Source organism: Cibotium barometz, chromosome 24, assembly GCF_041138505.1.
Source record: "Cibotium barometz isolate CiBa-2024 chromosome 24, ASM4113850v1, whole genome shotgun sequence".
Lineage (NCBI taxonomy): Eukaryota > Viridiplantae > Streptophyta > Polypodiopsida > Cyatheales > Cibotiaceae > Cibotium > Cibotium barometz.
This window is the reverse complement of record NC_141069.1, coordinates 43,089,355-43,113,696: the sequence shown is the minus strand read 5'-3', so window position 1 is coordinate 43,113,696 and position 24,342 is coordinate 43,089,355. Positions and strand designations below refer to the sequence as shown.

At 46.4% G+C, this 24,342-nt stretch overlaps 1 protein-coding gene across 1 annotated transcript in view; it reads right to left on the bottom strand.

The window, feature by feature from the left end:
• Positions 1-2,332: 2,332 nt before the first annotated feature.
• The window catches only part of LOC147625331 (ruvB-like protein 1), a 48,800-nt gene continuing 26,790 nt past the window's right edge, over positions 2,333-24,342 (bottom strand). The window contains exons 3-12 of the mRNA XM_086818652.1: positions 21,727-21,858; positions 21,051-21,200; positions 20,797-20,952; positions 20,577-20,711; positions 4,388-4,453; positions 4,111-4,217; positions 3,393-3,492; positions 3,212-3,303; positions 2,766-2,835; positions 2,333-2,658 (exon numbers count right to left, since the gene is read on the bottom strand). Of these exons, the coding sequence (XP_086674778.1) occupies positions 2,566-2,658; positions 2,766-2,835; positions 3,212-3,303; positions 3,393-3,492; positions 4,111-4,217; positions 4,388-4,453; positions 20,577-20,711; positions 20,797-20,952; positions 21,051-21,200; positions 21,727-21,858 (1,101 nt within the window). The 3' untranslated portion in view covers positions 2,333-2,565. The remainder of the gene's footprint in view (positions 2,659-2,765; positions 2,836-3,211; positions 3,304-3,392; positions 3,493-4,110; positions 4,218-4,387; positions 4,454-20,576; positions 20,712-20,796; positions 20,953-21,050; positions 21,201-21,726; positions 21,859-24,342) is intronic.

Sequence of the window (24,342 nt, the reverse complement as noted above, 5' to 3'; positions counted from 1 at the left end):
TGGTAGAAAGCCTTCTCACTACTCCGGTTGCACTCCATCGCCCGATTTGTGCGACCTCGGGAGAGTGCACCATCGACACTCAGGTGCTCCCTTCCGTAACTATGACACGACCACACCTCCTTCAGTGGTTGGCTCAACGGTGCAACCCTCGCCTTCCACGTCTAATAGTGCAGCAACAATGGCTACACACGTACAATCTCCACCTACTTCATCGGAATCTTCTTCAGCCTAATCCGACACTACCGATCCTCAGTATTTTCCCTCTGAGGTGACTATTGTTCCCTTTTCCGCCCCACCTCACCCACCTACTCATCTCCATCCCGCCCGAACCCCATTTGCTTCCAACCCTATTTCCGTGCACCATTTTCATTGGTCAAATCCACCTTCCGAACCAGCCACCTTGGGCTTGGCAGGTCTCGCATCCATCCTCCCTTTGTGCCGTCCTCATCACCAACTTTTTGACAATGCCCAATGGTCACAGCAAGCTGACTTTCGCTTTCATCGCTCATATCATTGGTCCATTGAAAAGTTATGTTATGCATCAAAGTTCCGACAGTCTCATAACTAGTATTTCACCCATCGAGCTTGCTTTCTATTGCCACCACTGCCCTGCGGGCTCCCACCCCTTCTCTTCCCAACCCCCGTACCATGCATTCTCATAACTAGCATTTAACCCATCAAGCTTTCTATTGCCACCACTGGCCTGCTGGCTCCCAGCCCCCCGTACCCTGCTAGCTCCCACCCCTTCCCTTCCGACACTCTCATAACTAGCATATCAACAATCAAGCTTTCTATTGCCACCACTGCCATGCTGGCTCCCACCTCTTCCCAACTCCCGTACCCTACACCTCTATATCCTATTTGATTATTATCTTCCTACTCCGAGAAATTTCCACATCACCTCTCCCTTTCATTTCCACCCACTACACCGAGACTTTTCACTGCTTTTGCACCGACCGACCATTTCCCTTCCGCCACTCGCCAACATCAAGTTTCGTCACCTTCCCTATCTCACCACACAACCACGGCACCCTCACCACTTCACCCCACTACACACGGGCAGCAAGTCATCATTTGTATCCCTCCCAACTTAACCCTCCTACTACTATGGTGGTCACCACACTTCCAGCAGCTACTTCGACCATCGCTTCCAGGGGAAGTGCTCTCCACACCCACTTTGGGTTCTCCACATGAGATCATTTTGCGTTGATCAAGGTGATACCACAAAGCGAATTGAGCTTCCAGACTCTCCATTTTCTTACAATGCTCCAGATATTCCGTGGGTCATCTACCCTGCTTGCGATTCCCTGATCCTCCAAAGTGAATTGTCCTTGCCTCATCCTCGTCAAGCTTGCTGCATAGTCTGAGGTTTGGATAATTTCTCCGCTAATCTTTGCATCTACTCCATTACCTCACAGACTATTTCTTTGAGCTCTAAAGTTGCGTGACCAAGTGGCACAGCAGAACACTGAACTCAAGCCCCAGCAACAACAGATTTAGATGCCCGTCGCTAGTCTCGCTAATCACTTCTCACTGGTTCTCAAACCTCTTTGCCATCTGGGACGTCAACTTGCACTGAGAGTTTTCCTCCAACATGAGTGTCTTTAGTTATTTTATTAATGTACATACCATCTTTCATGATCTTAATGTTTTCTATCATTGTACCTACCATCCTTCATGATGTATTGCCTGTATAGTGGTGCCGGCTCAACCAACCCAAGGTGCCACACAGGATCGATATCGGGCCTGGACGTCCCTGCTGGGCTGTTCTGTTGGATCATCACAAACTGGACCATCCCAGAGCATTCAGTGGACCATCCACAAATGAGAGCATACCACCAACAGATACACGAGAGGTACATGCACCAGCATTGAAGGCACCATACTGTCACCCCGATGGACATCTACCAAAGGTAGGAGATGCCACCAACTCCACCTCCTCGGAGGAATCATTAATATGTTTCCTCACATCATCTTATTCTTGGGGCATCCTTCCCATCCAGTCCTGTTCATTGACTCTTGCTCATTGAGTCATGTTGTCGCTTGTTATTCCGTCATGTTTGCCATCCAATTCAGTAGGACCATTGCTGGGTATGCACGGTACAGTGAAGAGCAGGTAACCGCTTCTTGGGGGTAATGCAAGTAATGTTTATAGTATTCTTGTCATTGTGCTATGCTTGTATTCTACTGTCTTGGTCTGTTTATGTGTGCCTTGTCTCATGAGTGTTGAGGACTCTCAATATATTGGCCAAAGGACCACCGCCACTTTAGTGTGCTGGGCAACCAACCCTCCTTCACACTTCGGCATCTTAGCAAGAAGAAAGCTCATAAGTTATGCCCATAATGTACAATATAATCTTACTAGCCAAAGAAAACGGCTTTGCATCGTGCGATTCATAATCATCAAAACATGTTACAAGTCCAACAAACTCTTACAAAAGCTCTTTGAACTCCAGTTAAGGGCTCATGACTTTGCAAGACCCAAAACATCCCAATTAAGTGAAGCTGGGATACTCCTGTGAGTAGCTCGTCCATAGAAGATACTGTTGCAGCACATAAAGAATGCTATTGGGACACATACTTGTCTGAGTGTTCTTGGAGTAGCTTGGCAGATGCTCTAGCATCTAAGAAGACTTCTGTGATATCCTCCAGGTCACTCTGCAATTGAACCCCAAAAAAAAACATGATATGTCACATTGACAAATCCCGCATTGTTTTCATAGCATAAAACCTTCCCGCAAGCAGAATATGAATACAAGACCAACCTTAGCAATTTCATCTCGGCCATTTGTGCGTGCTACAATGCTAGCAGGGGTAAGGAGCTGAACTGCATGTCTGCCACAATAGACACACAACACAACACGTAACAATTTAACTACAAAACATCATTAAAATAAGTAGCCTGCAAAGAGGCACAACTCCATGCCTGTCCCTCAATTGTTGTTTTGGGGGGGGAGGGGGGCTGTCACTGGGCCGGAAAGATGTCTGTAACAATTTTCATTCCAACGGTAAGATATGTGTATGTGTGTGCACGAGAGCACCCCTCTGCACAAGCGTGCTGTGCGTGTGCTGCATGAGCATGCATGTGGCTGTGGCCATGGCTGTGAGCCAGATGTGTGAACGGGCACAGAATTCCTTTTTATTTTTAATGCAAGGCTGTCAACAAGCACATAAGAAAAATACCTGTCAACAAGCACATAAGAAAAAGTACCTTAGGGATGTGCGCTCTCCAATCTCTCCAAGATAAGCAAGACTATCTTGATCTACCACCAGACCCTCAACCTGTGCACGAATTGCTAAAATCTGCAGAAAAAGAAGGCCAATCTCATCTAAAGAAAACAGGAGCTACGCATTGGTAAGTTGCATTGCCAGAAAACTTTTGGCCTCCTTACTTGGACAATCTCTGTAAAAGTATATGGAAGGGTACGAATGATAACGACACGATCCAAAAGATCTACAGGTATCCCATGTGGGCTAGTTATGTCTGTTCCCCTGCACAAAACCCCAAAAAAAAATATCAACCCCCCCTCTCTTTCTTTCTTTGTGCATGCAAGCACTTATGGCTGAGGGCCGAGGCACATGATCAGAGGATACATGAAGATACCCCTTACTCATGTGCACAGTCAGGTTTCCCACTCTAACTATGACCACTTTGCCGTATGTAGTTGTTAGGTTTTGGTTTTATTGTTTCATGCTATATGCCACTATCTATATTGATGAACTGCCATTGTCTCTTAGACCCTTGTGGTTTTTGGTTACACATTAATAGATCGATCTCTCTCTCTCTCTCTCTCTACCCCACCCCCCCTGCCGCCGCCCCCCTTGTGTGCATGCATGTACTTACGTACATGCGTATGCATATGTGCATATGCAGGCAGGCATGTATGAATGTAGGTATGTATGTATACGAGTATGTATATGTCTATGTTATGTATGTACGTATGTAAGTGTATATGTCTATGTTATGTATGTACGTATGTAAGTGTATAGAAAAGCTTTCCCAGTCAAGTGCACAAAAAAGGCGCTTCAGTCTCCCATCTTCTAAAGAGAACAACAATCCCTTATACCTGTCAAAAAGGAATAATGGGCTTGAAAAAGCTTTCTTCTTACCTGATATTACAAATTCCACGGTTTGTCGCGAAAATAACAATCGGCGACAACGAGCTTTCGAGTGCCCGATTCAAGTATGTGAAACACTCCATGTCAAGCATATGCACCTGCATTTCAAAGATCACCTTGCTTCAGAAGCATACAAGGCCTTGCTTCCAATAGATGCATGGATCAAAGTTTTGAAAAGGTTGAGAGCACAGTGGAAGTGTAAAGCATGAAGCAGAATGTTCACACCAACCATGCTCAAACTAAACCAAAAAGTGCACCACAAGGATACCTCATCAATAAATAATACTCCTGGTACTAACTCTGCCACTCCTTGATTGATGTAACGGTTCACAACCTGCACAAGAAAACACGTTACTTGGAAGAAGGTCTCGCTTTGTTTCTCAACATCCTTGGCTGCCACATATGGTACACATAGCCCATAGAAGGAAGAGAAGAGAAGCAACAGGGGCTTGCACAGGCACAACATGAACACTGCTACATGCTAATAGGAAACGTGCTTGTTTAAGCCTGCTAATTAACCCTAATGAAGATGCATAAAACTAAAACACACACAAATAAGATAAAGACTTATGTTTCAATCTACCATGTATATACTAACTGAATGAATGGATATTTACAATTATTGTTTAGATCAGGACTTGATTTGGACACTTAACTTATGTGTGTTAACTTTCTATCGCATGCTACTGACTATCTGCAAACTGCTGTTCGGGAGCTGCCTTCTGCTAACTTGGAATTGTGAACTGTTATTGCAAGACTATGGCTTGATAAACCAATGTTGAATGCTGGTATTTGACCTTTGCCGTGTTATTTATAATCTCAAAACTGTTCCAGTCGACCAGCCTTTTGCAAGCCGAAAAATTATGTCATAAAACTTGTTCATATTGGGCCTACAAGCGTCCAACCTTTAGGCACCTAGCTTGGGCAGCTTTTAGGGCTGTGTGGGCTGGTTAGCAGCCTCAACACCTTATACCATGGAATCACCTCAGCTGTCCTGGTTGCCCAAAGATGATTACCATGTCCACGTGGCATCGAATTATGGTGTGCACATGACATCCCCTCCTACTGAACTTGAAGCACTAGGGACTCTTAACTCCACTTGGATCATCCACTCCCCATTTGTATCTTTCCTTTATTCTTTTGATAGGTTCTGGAATGGCACTACATGAAGGAATAGGACATCATCCCACTCATCATGAAATTGACTGTGACCTGGTCACTGTGACGTATCGCTAAAGCTTCCAGAAACATGATAGACAACCTTGAGTCCCTCCTTTGTGTTGAGCTGTAGGAAATCATTGCTCCACTTCTTATGACTCTTCTTCCCACTTTGGATCTGGCACTTTTGAGTCCATTGGACCCACAGCAGAAATCATTTTATTCCCCCACTAAAGTGAACTTGAAGAATAAAGTCAGACTTTTGTTGTTGCCACCAACTCTAGAATTTGCTACATTGGTTCATGAACTGCAGTAACTTTGCAGCATCTGATAGTCTTGGTCTTCCATCAGTTGCTTTTGTTGTTGCCACCAACTCTAGAATTGTCCGGCTCTCAAAGATTGGTTCTTGAACCGTGTTACTTTGCAGCATCTGATAGTCTTGCTCTTCCCATCAGTCGAAACTCTTAGAAAACTTCAAGTCCTTCAAGCTCTCCAACTTTTGAGGAAACCTTTTCTCAAACAACTTCCAATCCAACTGCTATGGAGACTCCCTCCTCCTGAGTTTCAACCAATGGGGTGCAATTACCACTATTGTGCTTCTGTCAACCATATGCATGACTCCTAAGCTAAGACCTGTCATTTATACGCAACTCTGTCATGTGCACAGTGTGTATCTACCGTGTGCTACACGCATGCAAGACTAGCTTCGAGGTTTGGGGAAGCTTGGAGCTAGGCAGGCTGATTGATGAGTTGAGTTAGGGATAGACTAACGGGCGGGCACCCAAGTATGGACGGGTGGGCGCCCGAGTGTGGACGCCCGATGACCGGCCAAGAGCCTATAAAAGGGTGGCCAAGGTTAGTCATTGGTTACATAGAGAATCTCGCGTGATTTGTGAGAGCTCTATGGTCTGGAGCCTGGATCTAGTGCAGACGTGCACCTGCTTTACGTAGCCGAGGCCGGCAGCAATCTCGAGGCCCGCGAGGGTAGCTTCGTGGCGGTATGGGACGTCGCGAGGAGAAGATTGGTTGGTACGTCAACCTAGTTAGCTCAGCTCGTGACTCGGTGAAGACTGTGGGCTTGCCCACGGCTGTCATGGTTGGGAGGTGAGTCAGGCCTGCACCCCCATGTTGTTTGTTTGTTTGCAGGTTTCGAGTCTCATACCAGGAGCGTTCCACGAGGAGATCCGGTGGGGATTTGACAGTGGTGCCTCGTGAACGAGCAAGTCGGTAGGTAGAGAAGATGAGATCGAAGAAAGGTATGTGTTCAAGAAGCTTGCTGTTTTTTCTGTGCATATTGCTGTTTTTTCAGTTAGTATGTGCTTTTTCATCAAAGAAACCCGTGATGAGGGTGTAGGTAGATGGTAGGGTTGTTTTGCTTTGCAAGAAGAAGGCTGAAGATTTGTGTTTGTGCAGTCGCATGAACTGTTGAGAGAAAACAGAAAAAAGCATGTTCGTTTTTTTGTTGAACGCGAGAGAGAGAGAGAGAGCGAAGAGAGATGTGAATGTTTTGAATCGTGGCAGTGTTGGTCGTGGGCTACTGGGCGTTGCAGGCGGGCAGGCGTTTAAGCAGTCGTGCCTATGCAGGCAGCCAGGCTAGCAAGCGGCCAGGCCTACGTAGGCGGCCCTGCTGGCGGGCGCCTAGGCCTACGTAGGCAGGCGCCCAAGCCTACGCAGCCAGGCGGCCAAGCCTGGCATAGGCTGGCACAGGCCGGGTATGCGAACACAGGCGCCAGCAAAAACGCATCCGACAGCAACGTAGGCAATGGCGGCATACCAGCAGCGGCGGCTCTATTTTGAGGGAAAAAGAAATCCAGAAAAGCATTCGCCGATTTGGGGCGCTTTTGGTTTTTTTTAGTTTAACTTTTTTCCAAAAAGTTTAAAGGTCCCCCTGAGGTTTAAAGGTGTTTTTTTTTTTTAAGAAAGCATATATATTATATATAAACACAAAAGCAAAAGCTCAAGTAGCTTTTGGGACCAATTATATAAACCCCTTAAGTGGGCTTCTTGCCACACATCTCTCAAGTTTTCAAGCTCTCAAGCTCTCAAGTTTCCTCGCACTTTTATTGTGCACAGATCGAATTTTCCCTCCACTTGCCCTCTTCGCGATGTCGACCCAAGAATCGGAGTTGGAGCCCCTTGTCGAACGCGAAGGCTTGCCGGCTACGGAAGATACCGATGCCGATCTTTTTGACGATTATGTGTCAAAATCAGATTTCCAAGAGTTCAAAGTTGCTCTCGAAGTTTCTTCTTCGGAACGTCAAGCACAAATTGCTGCCCAAATGCAAGCCTTGCAGAACTCCATCTCTCTCTTGACCACTACCCTCTCTACTCTTTCGGGTATGGATACCTTGGCCTCTACTTTAGGCCCCAATATTACTCCGGAACCGTTCGGGGGTGAGCAAAAGCAGCGTACCAAGGAGATCGTGGACACACGGCTTCATAAGTGGCAGGTCCATTTTCAGTTTCATCCATATGATGATGGAAAAAAGATCCAGTTAGCGGCAGGTTTCCTCTCAGGTAAAGCTTTGCTTTGGTGGAAGGAACTCAATCCTAAGCCAACAACTTGGACACAATTCGAAGACGTCTTCAAGAAGGAATTCCTCAAGAAAGAGGATGATTATGATATTGTTTCCCAGTTTACAGCTTTGACTATGACCTCGCAGCACCTCACTTATGAGGTCTACCTCCAGAAGTTTAGGGACTTGCAAATGAAAGCTACAAAGACGGATCCCACTACTCTTTTGGGATTCTTCGTAGCTGGTTTACCAGACTCATGCCGTTTACAGGTTAAAAATAACAAATGCAAAACATTGGACGAGGCCATTCATTCAGCTCGTATCTATGATGATACAATGGTCTCTTCCAAGTCGAAACCCGTTACCGAGCAGGGGAACAAGCATAAAAGAAAGTTCTCCGCACCTATGGCTGACACGACTGAAACAAAGTCTTCGGACCAACCTTCGAAGAATTCAAGTTCGACACCAGCGAAGAAAGAACGACTCCTTAAGGTTTTAAAGCTCAAGAAGGAAGGACGTTGTTTTATCTGCGAAGAAAAAGGACACATGCGTAACGAGTGCCCAAAGTAAAAGGATGCAAAGACCAATGCAGGACCCAAGCCAAAGGCAGCTAATCAATTGTCTTTGGCAGGTACGTCAATTACTGTACTTTCTCGCCCTAGTGCATGTTCTGATTGTCTATTCAACTCTAAAGTATTTGGCTTGCATGATCTTCTCCGAGTTTATGGAGAAGTGAATGGCCATAGAATTTACATTCTTCTAGACCCTGGCAGCACACACAACTTTGTTAACTACAAACTTGTGCAGAAATTGAGTCTTGATACGACACCCAGCGATCATACCTATGAGGTACGCCTACCTGCGGGAAGGTAAGTATGGGATCGAAAGGTGGAGATGCTTCCAATCCAGATTCAAGACTACAAAGATACTCTGGAATGCTATGTTATGCACCTAGAAAATATAGACTTGTTATTAGGGATTGAGTGGTTTAAGACTCTTCAAGTCCAGATACATTGGCCTAGTCATATTTTTTCTTTTCAGCATAGGAACACCCAGTATAGTATTTTAGGTAATTGTATTCATCCCTCTCAAGGACCTCTTGTAAATACAGTTGATTTTCGAAATATAATGGATTCTTCTTTGTATACCGCTTTCCATTGTGTATTGATTCCACTTTCTTCCTTTCTCATCCCTTCCATGGATGTCTATGAATTACGTGTGTTTGAAAGCAAAGAATTACAGAAGATACTTGATTCGTTTCAAGATGTATTTCCTAAGGAACTGCCATCGGGTTTACCACCTGAACAGGCCGTAGATCATCGTATTGACTTGATCCCTGGTGCTCATCCTGTCAGTATTCCACCTTACACGATAAGCCAAGCTGAGGAAGATGAGTTGGCTAAACAACTCGAAGATTATTTGAGGATGGGCCAGATCTGACCTTGGGGTGCACCTGTGTTGCTTAGGAGAAAGAAGGACAACACCTGGAGAATGTGTATAGATTACAAGAGATTGAACAAGCTGACAATTAAGAACCATTATCCTCTCCCTAGATCAGATGACCTGATTGACCAGTTAGCAGGAGCGAAATATTTCACGAAGATAGATTTACGTACTGGCAATCACCAGATACGTATTCATGAAAGGCATGTCGAGAAAGCTCGTTGGGCTCAGTTAATGCAAGATTTTGATTTTGAGATTCGTTATAGAAAAGGGTCCATGAATAGTGTTGCAGATGCGCTTAGTCGAATTAGAGAGGTGAATACTTTGTTGTTCACCGAGATTTCTATGAACTTATTTCAGTCATTGAGAGGGCTTTGCAGGACTGATAGTTATTTTGGTCCATTTTGGTAGAAGATCCAAGACGGGAGCTCATTGATTGACCAAGACTCAATGACTAAGCAACCTACCATTTAGGCTGCAGGAGGCCAGTGGATGATTCGGAATGGTTTACTATTCCGTAATGACAAAATTTGTGTACCACAGATCCCGACATTAGGTCCAAGATTCTTAAGGAGTGTCACGACGCCCCTTCTGCTGGACACCCTAGGGTACACACGACGCTATTGTTAGTGAAACACGCTTTTTTTTTGCCAAAGATGCAAGGATATGTGGAAGATTATGTTCTCAAGTGTCAAATTTGTCAGGCAAATAAAGCTGAACGCTTTAGACATGCTGGGTTGTTGCATTCTTTACAAATCCCAGGTAATAAATGGGAAAGTATTTCCATGGATTTTATTAGTGGATTGCCAAGAACACATCAAGGCCACAATTCTATTTGGGTTGGTAGATCGCTTGACAAAAATGGCTAGATTTTTACCGACCCGGAAGACTATTACAGCTACGCAATTAGCACGGCAGTTTATCGAGCAATTGTTTAGACTGTACGGGTTACCGCAGGACATAGTCAGTGATAGAAGTTTACGAGTGATTTTGGAAACTTGTTTTTGAGAAGTTGGAAACAACTTTGAATTTGAGTTCCTCAGATCATCCTCAATCTGATGGCCAGACTGAAAGAGTGAATCAGATTTTGGAGGATATGCTTCGTGCATATGTATCCAAAAGACAGAGTTCATGGGAGGATTATCTTCCTATGTTAGAATTTGCATATAACAGTACTAAGCATACGAGTACAGGTTTTAGTCCTTTCATGCTTATGTATGATTTTCAACCTAGATCACCCATTGCAGTAGGATTCTCAGGACTTCAGCATGATGCAGCACGTAATTTTTTGCAAGATATGCAAGAAATGTTACAAGTTGCAAAGGAATCTATTAGAAGTGCTCAAGACCGAGACAGATTTTTTTCTAATAGGCATCGTTCACCCAGAAAGTTCTCTGAAGGAACGATAGTGTATTTGCGAGTTCCGAAAGATTCCGAGACTTTACGGACAGGTCGATCTCCGAAATTATCCCCTAGATACTGTGGACCATTTCGTATTACACGAAGGATTAGTTCAGTTGCATATGAATTGGATTTGCCTTCTCATATGAAAGTTTATCCTGTATTTCATGTCAGTAGACTTAAGGAAGTACTAGGTAGAACAGACCAGTTAGTTATTACTCAAGAACAAGAAATCATAGATGTCGAGGACATGACATTTGTTCCACACGAACCTAAAAAGATTCTTGGATTTCGTGAAAGAAGATTGCTTAATACGCTTATCACGGAATACAAGATCAAGTGGAAGAATCGTGTTGAGGAGGACGCTACATGGGAGACATTGACTACTCTCCAGAGAGATTACCCTGGCTTCTTAGTGAGCTCAGGAGTGAGCTCTTAGAGGAAGGGGAGTATGTCATGTGCACAGTGTGTATCTACCGTGTGCTACACGCACGCAAGACTAGCTTCGAGGTTTGGGCTAGACAGGCTGATTGACGAGCTGAGTTAGGGTTAGACAAACGGGCGGGGACCCAAGTATGGACGGGCGAGCGCCCGAGTGTGAATGCCCGATGACTAGCCAAGAGCCTATAAAAGGGTGGCCAAGGTTAGTCATTAGTTATATAGAGAATCTCGCATGATTTGTGAGAGCTCTATGGTCTAGAGCCTAGATCTAGTGCAGACGTGCACCTGCTTTACGCAGCCGAGGCCGGCAGCAATCTCGAGACCTGCGAGGTTAGCTTCGTGGCGGTATGGGACGTCGCGAGGAGGAGATTGGTCGGTACATCAACCTAGTTAGCTCATCTCGTGGCTCGGTGGGGACAGCCAAGACTGTAGGCTTGCCCACGGCTGTCATGGTTGGGAGGTGAGTCAGGCCTGCACCCCCATGTTGTTTGTTTGTTTGCAGGTTTCGAGTCTCGTACCAGGAGCGTTCCACGAGGAGATCCGGTGGGGATTTGACAAACTCACCCGTACAATTGGGATGAAACGGGGTTGCCCTCTATCCTTGACAGTTTTTGGCTTTACATAGAAGAGATATCTGACATCATTGATTCATTGGGTGGTACGGGCTCTTTTTTGGCAAACATGCCGATTGCTACTCATTCGGATTTCACCGAGGCGTGCATCAACACATACGATGCATTGCAGATTGTATGTCATGGTAGTGAAATGGGAACTCATCTAGGACTAGGCAGGGGCACTTTTTCCCTCTTTAAAAGGTTTTTCTCCCTAGCCATGTGAACACCCTCTTATCCACATTTTACGGTGTACTTATCTATTATACTTGGTACACATTTTATTACCAAGCAATCTACATTGAGTTGTGTGGTCTCTTCCCTCACTCTTCTTTACATCTCCACCGTTGTGTGTGTGCATTGTCGATGTCCTGCATCCCCGACCCCAACATTTGGTATCAAAGCTGTCAAGGTTCCAACCTCCTGCACTTGATGTTCGCAACCTCTGGGAACCCTACCATGCACGTCATCTCCAACAGCTCCACGCTCGTCACTATTCCCCGGGGCCCTAATGTCCCCTGCCACTTTGCCGCCCACCTCCATCCTTGCTCCCACCTAGACCCAGGGGCTTTGGCACCCCCCAGCGATCTGCTCCCGCCATGCTCTGCCAGGGCACCACCTCCCCCACTTTGCCCCGCCCTCACCCGCCCGCCCAAGGGGCGGGGGGGGGGGGGGGGGGGGGACGGGGTAGTAGCTACAGATGCTTGGTGGTGGGCGAGTATCTCATCAATCTTGGGCTGGTAAGCCTGGGGTGCTCAAGGTCCAAGAGAGTGAGGCAATCTGGCTCTCCAAAGTGCGATGGCACGAGACAAGGTAACTCCAATCAAGGGGAGAGATGGTGGGCCCCTCGTTGCTAGTGTGGAAGCCTCATCTATGTGGAGAGAGATGGTAAGCAGGAAAAAACTGGTGATGGTAGAATGAGATGGTTGAGGGTCAAGGATATCTGAATAGTTAACTCTCTGTGTCGTCGGATCTCCAACAAGAAGAGTCCGAGACAACATTGATCTGGATACTTCACCTTTATCATATGCTTTGTCTCAAGCTGTCGATGCAAGAAGGAAATACGTGCCTCATTGCCTCCCTCATTAATATGCTATGTCTCAAGTGTTGATGTAGGAAGGCAACACGTGCCTCATTTGCCTACTTGGTAATTAAAGCATGTGCACTGGCATCTTTACCATCCCATGTAGCTTGCTCCATAGTAGAAGGGGGTGCAAGATCTGCCACGAAAATCACCGCATTCCAAAAGCCTTTGGCAACAAGTACATGCCTCATCATGTATGACTGCAGTGGATAGTTGGTCCCATCCAACTATCCTCGGCACCACGCATTCCAAATACATCATTTCCAGCCATTTTTGGCTACAAAAAAGTAATTTGTCCCACACCAAAGCTACTTGTCCAACACACTGCAAATACAGTGCCCACAGAATGCAACCTTTAGGCTGCAAGTAGCTTGCTGAAGGAAGACACCTGCAAGTGTACTGAAAATTACAGTGTAGGGAGCAGTAATTATGTGATAGAAAATGTCCGAGCGACGTCGATGAAGAAGTAACAGATGTGAGTGGTGCAGGAGATCAATGTCGATGCAGATGGTGGATGATGAGGAAAGGGCATAGAAGCGAGGGTGCCGAAGGTCAAGCGCAAACATAAAAGTGTTATTCTCATTAAAATTTAATTTATGCATAGAAAGATGCATAAAGAATTGCGTGGTGGCTGTATGATGGGTGGGTGGGTCTCCAGTAAGCTCCTGAAAGTGAGGGATAGGTATGTATGATCCGCCCCAATGGGACATGGTGGTACGGTGAAGTGAGACACCATATCTGCTGCCTCCCGGGATCCCATCACATAGTCCACTGCACTACTGCCGCCTCCCACTAAAAAGCAAGTCAACCCACCTGAATCTGGCCACTGAGTCATCCCGTTATAAATAACGAGATGGTGTCGGGCCCCAAGCTCCAGCAAATGTTGCCCATATCCAGTGCTGTCAGCTCCTCCGTCAGCAGAGATCCGAGTGGTCCCTATATCCTCTGTAGCTAGCGGCTCTAGACTCAAGGGATCCTCAAAGTCATAGATCTCGCACTGTCTGCTCTGAGTCCGTGCATTGAAGTCCCCCATCAAGAAGACTTCTCACAGTGTCGAATAGTGTAAGATCTCCTCAGATAAGACAGAGTATGGAGAGAGAGAGAGAGAGAGAGAGAGAGAGAGAGAGAGAGAGAATGGTTGTGGCTTGGAGAGAGAGGGAGAGAGAATGCTTGGAGACTTGGGGTTGGGCACCTTGCAAGTGCCAAGGCCCAAGAAATGGGAGGTTGAGCTTGAGCTTGAGCTTGAGAGACTAGAGCTATGAGAGCTTGAGCTTGAGAATTTGAAACTTGTGATGGAGAGAAGGTTGAGGAGAGCTTTTTAAAGGGAGGCCAAAGAGTCCAAGGCACCCACCCAAGGCCAAGGCCCAAAGCAGGCTTCCGACGAGCCTTCTCGACCATCAACCACATTTTTACATTGAGGTGCCTGATTGATCAGGCCAAGGCACGGAGGCAACGGCTCTATTGTTGCTTTGTAGATTTCCGCAAGGCATTTGATAATGTGCCCAGAGAGCGCCTCTTTTGGCGACTACAGACACTAGGCATACCTTCAGACATGATGTGGGACATATACAGGCTATATGAGCAGGTCTTTGGGAGAGTCTGATGCCCAGGAGGCTTGTCCGACACAGTTGCTAGCACCATTGGTGTGAAGCAGGGGTGCCCGCTCTCCGCCACGCTCTTTGGGCTCTATATTGATGAGGTGGTCGATTACATCACACAGGGAGGAGGCTCTGGGGTTGAGCTATGAGGTATTACTGTCCATGTTATGCTTTATGCTGATGACATCGTCTTGGTATCCGACACGCAGGTTGGGCTTCAAAGACACCTTGTGGCTCTTGATGACTTCTGCGCACAGCAGGGTCTCACAGTGAACCTTGGGAAAACCAAGGTTATGATCTTCCACACCTCACCCGCAGTCAGGAGCCACACTACTCTCACATTAGCAGGAGGGCGGGTCAAGGTGGTGAGCTCTTATGTTTACCTTGGCATCACATTTACTAGCTCAGCTGGACGCTTCTCCATGGCTTAGGCAGTCCAAAACAGAGTGACCCGGGGGTATGCAGCTCTTGCTGGCCTTGAGCGTCAGTGTCATCAGGCACATTTTCAGGAACCCCGCACGAAGGGGTGGCTCTTTGATACATTAGTGACACCAGCCTTGATGTATGCAGCAGCGGTTTGGGCACCAGGGCTTGTAGCCTCCACATGGGTACAGGTGGAGAGACCACAGATCTTGATGCTCTCAAGGATGATACGCAGCAAACCATCTGTCCCACGCGACATTGTTCGAGCTGAGTTTGCTGCACCACCTATGGCAGTGGAGGCATTGTTCCAGACGATCTCCTTTATATACAGGATGAGGGAGATGCCCACGGAGAGATTATCCCGCCGAGCTTTTGAGGCATCCAGTCAGTTGGCGAGGCTCGACACTGGATCTTGGTATGCACAGATGCTACAGTGGTTCTCACATCATGGGATAGACATTGAGCGGTTGCCACCTTTTCAGTATAATCACTTTGCTCCATGGGGTTACCTCTCTCTCAATGAGAGGAACAGAGTGATGAGACAGGATATATGGCAGCACTACATACAAGAGACATGGACAGCACCAGAGAGCCCACTACCACCGAAGATGCTGTATTACAGAGACCACTTTATGAGCATCTCAGGGGATGGGTTTATACAGCGACCGCGGTACATGGATGTATACATGCCACAGCTCTCGTGTTGCTATTGGACAGCTACGAGTCTCATCACATCAGCTAGAGATAGAGGCTCGGAGAGCGGCACAGGTTCCCCAGAGCTGAGCGGATATGCAGATTGTGCCGCGAGGAGGTGGAGACTGAGGATCACTTTGTATGTAGATGTAGAGCCCACCAGGGGGTCAGAGATAGATATGCAGGATTGTTTGAGGAGCACTCTTCACTACATCAGTTGATGGAGGCCTCGGACCAACGACAGCTTGGCAGACTACTACTAGAGCTTCATAGTTCTCGAGAGACTCCTCTAGACACCCGCTCCCACTAGGGGTGGGAGACAGTCCCAGCTCACAGATTTCTTCCAGAGAGCTATGCCAGTGCCAGTTGATGTACCACGTGGGGTGACCGCACAGAGAGCAGAGGAATTGAGAGCCAGGAGGAGACCTAGACAAACTGGACATAGAGCACCCCGACTCCGTCACCGAGAGATAGCAGCTATCCGAATGAGACACCAGATGGAGACACAGGAGAGGCTAGCTTGCTTTCATTCAGACTCAGGGTACATGTTCACGCCATTCACAACCTCAGCATCAGCGATGTATGATATCTTATATCCCTCTTGTGGCACTGGATGGAGTTAGACATAGATCTACATAGCATGCTTGTACTACCCCTTCAGCATACAGAGATGCATCTTGCCTTAGCACTCCATCCACATCCACATCCCCACCTCCCTTTATATTGTTTGTATATGGGCTCCACCGATCCATGATGATTCACACTTGTATCCAGACACATGCACACTTTTTCTTTTCTTTCTTTTCTTCGAGCTCCCGGCTAATGATTGCTCCAACCAAAGCATTGGGATCCAAAGAACTAGGGACAGCCACTAGAGTCTGTGTGGAAACTGGGCCCACCACTGAAGTCGTGGAGGCTGGGGCGGTGGTCTTTGGAGTGGTAGTCTTCTTAGGACACTCCCAAGAAGTGTCCTTTTGTATGACAAAAGAAATACCTACCCTCCTTGTACTGAGCGATCTCCTCAACACTCAACTTGCCACTGGTCTTGCCTACCTCCGCTTTCTAGTCTGGAGTAAGCTCAGGCGCATTGGTCGAGTTCTTCAAGCCAAAGGCTCTCGTGCTCTGTCTTGGGGAAGATCCCATCTGGTTCTGGCCTTTTCCCCCGAGGTGATAGCCTTGGGAGTAGCCAACTGGGAAGTCTTGGGCTTTCCGCCATTGTGCTTCATTTAAGCACTCTACGTAAGCAAGGGTGCGTCTTCAAAGGTGGCTGGCCTAAACATACGCACCTCCCACTGGATTTGCGTGTCAAGGCCATATAAGAATTGCCCTTTCTTATCCGTATCAAATAAGCCCAACTGCCTTTGAAATTTCCTTAGCAAATTGAAGGACTCGCTACGTGCTCCCCTAAACTCATCTTTGAGTCACTCAAGGTAATGGGACGGTAGAAACCGCTGCTTAAGGTCACGGACAAACTCGTCCCAAACATAAGCTGCCATACCTAATTTGGTGTGGACATGAGCCCACTAGGTCTACCAAGGAATGACCTCACCTTCCAAGTAACAACTAGCTAAGATCACCCTGTCAGTATCACTTTTTCGAACTACGGCAAAGTAGGCTTCAAATTGATGTAACCATGAATAAAATTATACTTACTAAAATTCATTTTCTTAAGAAAATGATTTGGGGAAGCCGCTGGTGTCAGTCTTGCGTCCAAAGCCGCAAGGTATCGCTCATGTTTCATGCATCGCATGGCGTCGTCTTCACGTTGTCGAATCTCCATTGCACGTATTTGCAACTCAAGCATCGAACTCGGCTGCAATCGTGACCCTTCGAAAGGATCCCTGTGTAGAGGATCTGGGAAACGGAAGGAGAGGGAGGAGGAGACGGAAAACGTGGAGCCAGAGAACGTGTGCACTCTTCCAGAGCCAGTATCTGCAACTTCTGCTCTTCCAACTTGGTACTCTATTCTGCGATTGCTCGCATCATCTTTTGGAACATCTGTTGTACACTCATGCCTGATTCCCTAGATGGACTGCCTGGTGCACTTCGGTCCCAAGGTTCTTGTTCTCTCTCGTCGTCGTAGCTCGCCATAGCAAGAAAATGCACTACCTTTCCGGAGCACAATCTAACCATCCACTGTGTGTGTGGGAGGCTTCCGGAAACTAAAACCAACCGTCCTTCGAGGAACAGGAGTCACTCCAAAAGGGGCGGTCCACCGGAGTCTGAAAGCCAACCACACGAGCGAGAAAAAAAATTTGGTTTCTTACTGAATCTTTACACTTGAAGTAGGCTTTGATACCATTGCAACATGCGGAAGCTTCGGGGGAGATCGGTAACTTCAATGCTCAGAAATCAGCATACGTTTCACGACAAGAATAACACACAAAACTAAAAATAGATGTGCAGAAAATAGAGAGAGAGAGAGAGAGAGAGAGAGAGAGAGAGAGAGAGAGGGAGGGACAAAAGGACACATTATTGGGTCCCGAATAGGGCCCCCACCAAAATGGTGTATTTTGCTTTTATTACAATGATGCAAAATCTGAAATAAAAGACTTCTTGGCTGAGATAGATCTCTGCCCTTAACCTTCGAACCTTCACCCTTGCGTTAGCTTCTCCCTTGGCTGTCCTGGCCCTTGAGTAGCTGCAGCACCTTGTGAATTATGAGATAGATGGACTGAATTTATGCCTTGGGTATTTATACCCCTTTCTAGACCTGGTCGGCTGGCTAAATAATCTCTCCACGACTTGATGAAAAGGCATTTATTGCCCCTTAATATGGTCGTTTCACACTGTAACTAAAAGCTGGCCAGGCTGCACACTAAATGGACTGCTGGGCAGTCCTGCGCAGCCTATGTGGGCTGCCCAGCCAGATTGGCTGGCAGCCCATGGGCTAGCCCATAGTCTGGCCCAGCCTTGAGGCTGGCCGACTGGGCTGCCCAGGCCTGCAACACTGGCCGCCTTGCTGTTCAGGCCCCCCCTGGGGCTGCAGCACACTGGACTGTTCTTGGGCCTCCTGGCCCTCTCTAGGGTAGCCTCAAAGGCCTTCCCATGCACAGACTAATGCAAACCTAAGTTCTACATAGAGGTCTGGCATCTGGTCGCAAACCAAACACACAAAGCAACTAATATCATTCCAGAGGGAGACTCCCAGCGCGGACTGGCACTGCTTCATGTGCAGGACAATGCGCACCTGACCTCGGACGCATGGAGTAGAGCCCTGGTTGACTTGTCCCGGACTGGGCTCACATGGGACCAGTTATCCACTCCAGGTCCTGCACCTTCTTGTTCAAATATGTCCACGTGGCATCCAAGTGCGGGATGCACGTGACTGATCCGGAGGCCAATCCTCAACAACGATTCATGGAGTTGGAACAATTCCGCCATACTCTCTAAGAGGAGGCTTGTGCAAATGAGGCCAGATGACTGGCTGAAGCTCGTGAGGTGCAAGGTTGATGCCCTTCATCAAGAGATCAAGTTTGAGAGGCTACAGGCTTCCCTCACAGCTGAATGGGCTCAAAATCAAGCCATCGTTAAGGAACATTTTCCACACATGGAGGAAACTCAACAACAGGAGTTCGAAGCCTTCTCTCTCTCCTTAATCATTTCTGCAAATTTTAGCACACACTTTAAGCAAACTCTTTTCTCTATTCCATTGAAAGAATACTTCCACATAAGCCACATATCACACTATCCTAGCTCACATCTTTAATAGGACTCTTTGTGAGAGTTTTCTCCCATCTTGGACTCCCCACACCATTGTCCTCATCTACAAGGCAAGAGACCTCTTGGACCCCAATAACTATTGTTAACCACTTTGTAGGTTAAGATGGTTTAACCCGCCCAACCTACCATAAGGCGCTTTGCCACCATCTCACCCGCTTGACGGGCACTTATCTTTTGTAAGACAACACTGGAACATGTCAGCTTAATGTCAAATACACCTAGTGTGAACACTCGTCACTTGTATGTAAATCAATTTTAGCACTAAGCAATACACATTCATTCCCTTGCAATAGAATATTTGTGAGCTCTTCTTCTCTCTACTCTTGCTTGCATGTGCTCTATTGGATTCTTGCATGCTAGATGGTTTACCTCTTGAATAGGTTTGCTTGTTGGTTGATCCCTCTCATTAGCTTCTTCTTCATCCACCTTTCGTGAGACAGAACCACCGCAAGGCCAATCTCTACTTGCCTCCATCTAGGCAAAGAGAGCTCTTCCTTCACCCCCATAGCCATGGAGCACTCCAATGTGACAAGGGAGTAAGGATGCGGTGGATAAGCTAGCATACACACATCCCGGGGGTTGCATTGGGACTCGAAGACAAGACCCAACGACACATGATTTGGCAAAGGCTAAAGTAAGCTCTTGAATTGAACATATTTGGCACCACGGGAACTAGCCTAGGGCTTAGCTCCGTTCTTCCATCACTTCCAAGCTATTGGGATCACCCAATATTGCCCGATGTTGATTAGAACATGACACTCAGAAAAACATACAGTTTTGGAGCCTTGTATGTGTTAGTTTTGTTATTATTTATTTTGATTTGAAGTTGGTTGCATTAGGGCATTCTATTTTCATACTTACTTGGAAGGGAAAAACCCTGGTTTCTTCATGATTTGCATGATTTTGGAGCCACTTAAATTTCATTGCATTGAATAAAGAAATAGCTTAGCATTATATATTATACACCAGGACTTACTTTGCACGAGTGCTTGATCAGTAAGGTTATCTTCTCGAACAATTGTTCTACAAACTGGCCAATTCGTTGTACCTTATCTGATGACACACTAACACAATTGGTTTGTGCACACTCTGCACACCAGGTACATCTAATATAATTTTGTAGTGATCTGTTAGACCATACTTGGTCTTCAGGGAACAATAATACATTCTTCTTCCAAGATGCATACTCTACCTATGGGATCTAGGGTTGTTTTCAAGTCCTCAAAAATCTCCGCCATATCACAGACAATCAAACACAAGAAAAACTCTAAAAATGAGAGTTGGACTCTCATTACTTCCATGCTCCCTTCCTTTTGAAGGGGAGAGAGAACATTATCTTGACAACAAACAGCAACATAAAAGAAACCTTATTTATTTCTTGCCGAAGCCTTTCAGTTATTTCAGTTTTCCTGGGCTTCATCATTTGGCCCATTAATGATAGAATATCCTGTCCACCTTGCGGTCGGGCGTTTGCCGCGTCCAGATCATGCAAAGTAACATCCTGCAAAAGACCAACTAAATGTTACAATAGCTAATATACATTAGCATCAAAAGTAGTATCATTAGTAATTTAGCTGCTCAAGTACCTGTACAATCTCTTTCTTCTTGTGTACATCCCCTTTCGGAAGAGGGACGTATTCCTCTGCCTCTAGATCAAACTCTGTGGCAAACGCGTCACTCCGACCAACCCGTTTCACAGCACCACTATTAGCTTCTATGTAGATAACATCTCCTACTGTCACCTGCAAACATAATAGAGACAAATAAATAATAAATTATGAATATGATTAGCAAACAGAAAAGCTCTCGATATGATTACAAATTACCATTAAAAACTTGCCTTCTCCTTAATCAAGGCATCATAGATTGTTGGATCGAGTTTTAACTGCTTGGTTCCCTTCACAGTTTTCAGTCCAATTATCACATGACTGATACTCTTCCCATATCCACCTGTAGCACTCTCTGTCTCCTCCGGTGTCAACTCTGTAACCTGCAAAATCATAGCAATGTATCAAGCTCTATACCCTATACTCAAACCTCAAACGCTTTCTCTTGAGTTTCTTGGAATCAAAAATGCCCCATACATGCATGCATGCACATGTTGAACACACACACACACACACACATGCAAGAACTAACAACCACTGCAATTTTTTGAGCGGTTTTTCTAGAAATTTGAAAATAGTATTTACATGTATACACCAATGGAAAGTCAGGTTAGTTCTCAAATTTAACAAAAACCAAAGTGTGATCTTGACTCCACGCGAGTCTACTCACAAAGCTTAAAGTCAACAACACCATCATGCGTAGCATAAACTCATCCCCACCCACATCATCAGCACTTAAGAGTAGGTGCAATTTCATGCATAAAGGTATGTCACTACCCAGGTGTACATGCAAGTTCAAGCATAAAGATATGTCACCACAGACAATTTTCATAGATAAACCGTTGAAATGAGTACTTACATATACATGTACTTGCAGCCTCAAAAATATTGGGAAATGAGAGAACTTACTTCACCCTCGTAAACTTCCTTATTCTCTTTGATGCGAAGTCCAATCGCACGGCGGAAGTTCTCCATTAAAACTTCAGTCTTCTTGACCTCCGAGGAGTAAACTTCTGAGCCCACCATGGGGCAAAAAGGTACCTGCAATTAATTTTCTCTTGATATGTCTTCTTCTCCTTCTCCTTCTCTCTCTCTCTCTCTCTCTCTCTCTCTCTCTCTCTCTCTCTCTCTCTCTTTTGCACATGGCGTGAGCACCCTCGCCCCCCCCCCCCCCTCTCTCCCCTTCTTCCGTTTGTGCTGCACAATGGTGGCCGCCCCGTTGCAAACCCTGCTCGCACCCATCCGCCACTATGCCAATTCGGTGCGCTGCTGTGCTCCTTGCGCCCATCCACCGTTGTTGCACTGGCCCCCAAGGCAGAAACTTGGAGGAAATAGCCAGGACAAACCAATCGGAGCTGGAGGCATACATCAAGACTGTGGGAGACAGCACCAAGAAGGCACTGGGCAAGCAGAAGAAGGTGCTGGGGACAGGATCCTGAACCAACATGAAAAACGGTTCCTCCGCAAGGAGATTCAGGGCAAGAATAGCAAGATTAAGAATTGGCAGCAAAGGTGAACCACCAAGAGGAGGAGTTTCAGATGTTGAAAAGAGACCCAAATGCAACAACAGGCAATGCCAACGGCTGCCCCAGTGATAGTGTAACACGCAGAAGCTCTGAGAGTCTTCTTTCAGCCCTAAACACCACTTAGAACATGCTGATGCAAATACGCAGACAGAAGGGAGAGTAGAGAGAGAGAGAGAGAGAGAGAGAGAGAGAGAGAGAGAGAGCTGGAAATTCAGTATATTCATATGGTACAAAAAGGTACCTAGGTTCTACAGCCATAGGCTGCCTTCCATGAAAAGGTGGAAACACCCAAAATAGTCCTAATGCTGGACCCACTCCCTAGTGGAGTGAATGATCTTGACTATGAGCAAACATGCCTATTGATAGGCCCTTGAACTCTTGGAGTACTGGCCGACTGCTGGTGGCCAGCCAACTGGTCCATAATTCATAAATATTGATGCGCCTGCAGCCGCCTTCCCTCTGGTACAGCCGACAGTCCATTGGTTCAGCCGACAGACCCTTTCATGCAGCCGACAGCATCCTTCATGTCCTTCTCCTAGTCCACACTAGCCAAAACAGCAGCATGCTCCTAAATTCTGGTTTTCTTACATCATTTTCTGGCTGCCCCTTCTCGACTAGCTTCAGGATATGTCCATGGGCAAACATGCACATGACAGACAGGGGAACTCCGGGCAGAAATGGAAGCCCTAAAGGCTAGTGTCAAGGACCATACAGTGGAGGAAGGGGAACTGAATATTCAGGAAGGTCTAAGGACGGACTTGGAGCAGCTGAAGGCTACGAGTAATAAGCTCCAGGAAGAACTGCAGACCACCAAGAAAGATTGGGTGGAGGTGGTGAAGAAGCACAAACCCCCACAAAGCATCGTATATGTGACTCTTGAGGAGGAGAAACGCAGGAAGGATAGGGCCCTCTATGTGCGTGTGGGGGCTACAGGTGGTGGCTTCCCCCAAGGCAGATGCCATGAAACTTTGCGAGATGATAGGAGTGGACGGGATCCCCCCCCCTCCCCCCTTTCATTGCAAATACATGGAGGGCACGCAAGGATATGACACGAGAGCAACCCCTCATCGTTAGATTCCCTGATGCCACCAGCAGACAAGATTTCTTAGACAGACGGGCTGCCCTCAAGGGCGCACAGGTGTACATAGGGCATGATCTCACACCAGCACAAGTGGCACACCGGTGTGAGATGATAGTGACAATTCATGAAGCCCATAGAGCAAGCAAGTGGGCTATCTACAGAGATGGTAGGGTCATTATCACTAAGCGCCGTCCCAAATAGGGACACGGGGGTCTATAAGACCAAACAATTGAGGTTAGCAATATGGAATTGCAATGGCAGCCTATGGTCAAATCCAAAAGGTTTGAGCAAGATTCTCAAAGGTAGGGATGTCATTTTCTATACAACGACTCATCAAAGTCCTGAGAGGGGTTTACCATACAGAGCCGGGTATGAGTGGGAGTTAGCTTTCCAAGGCGAGACTGAAAGAAAGAGCATCACACGTTGTAGGCCCAAAGCACAAATTGTAGAAGGCTGGAAACAGCTGATTATTGCTGAAAATGAGCACGAGGGAAGCTCGTAGGTGTTTACACCTCACTTTTCATCTCATTCTTGCATATCTACTAGAAGTCATTGGTTGTGGAAGGGTGAGAACCCTAAGAGTGTTTTTGCGTACTTGATTTTTGTACGAGATCATGTTGAGGAAAATAATGTACATGTAAACACTCTTAGTAATGATAGGCTGAAAGTTTTGCAACAGCACAATGATTGTTTCGCTGATGAGTTACCAAACAAGTTGCCACCCGTACAACCGGAAGATCATCGCATTGATCTCGTGCCACGTAGCTCACCACCTAATAGGCCAACCTATCGTGTAAGTGCATCCCAAAAAGAGGAGATCATGAAGCAGGTGAATGAGCTTCTTGAGAAGGATTTGGTTCAGCCAAGCTCTTCCCCATATTGTTCACCTGTCCTCTTGGTTCAAAAGAAGGATGGATC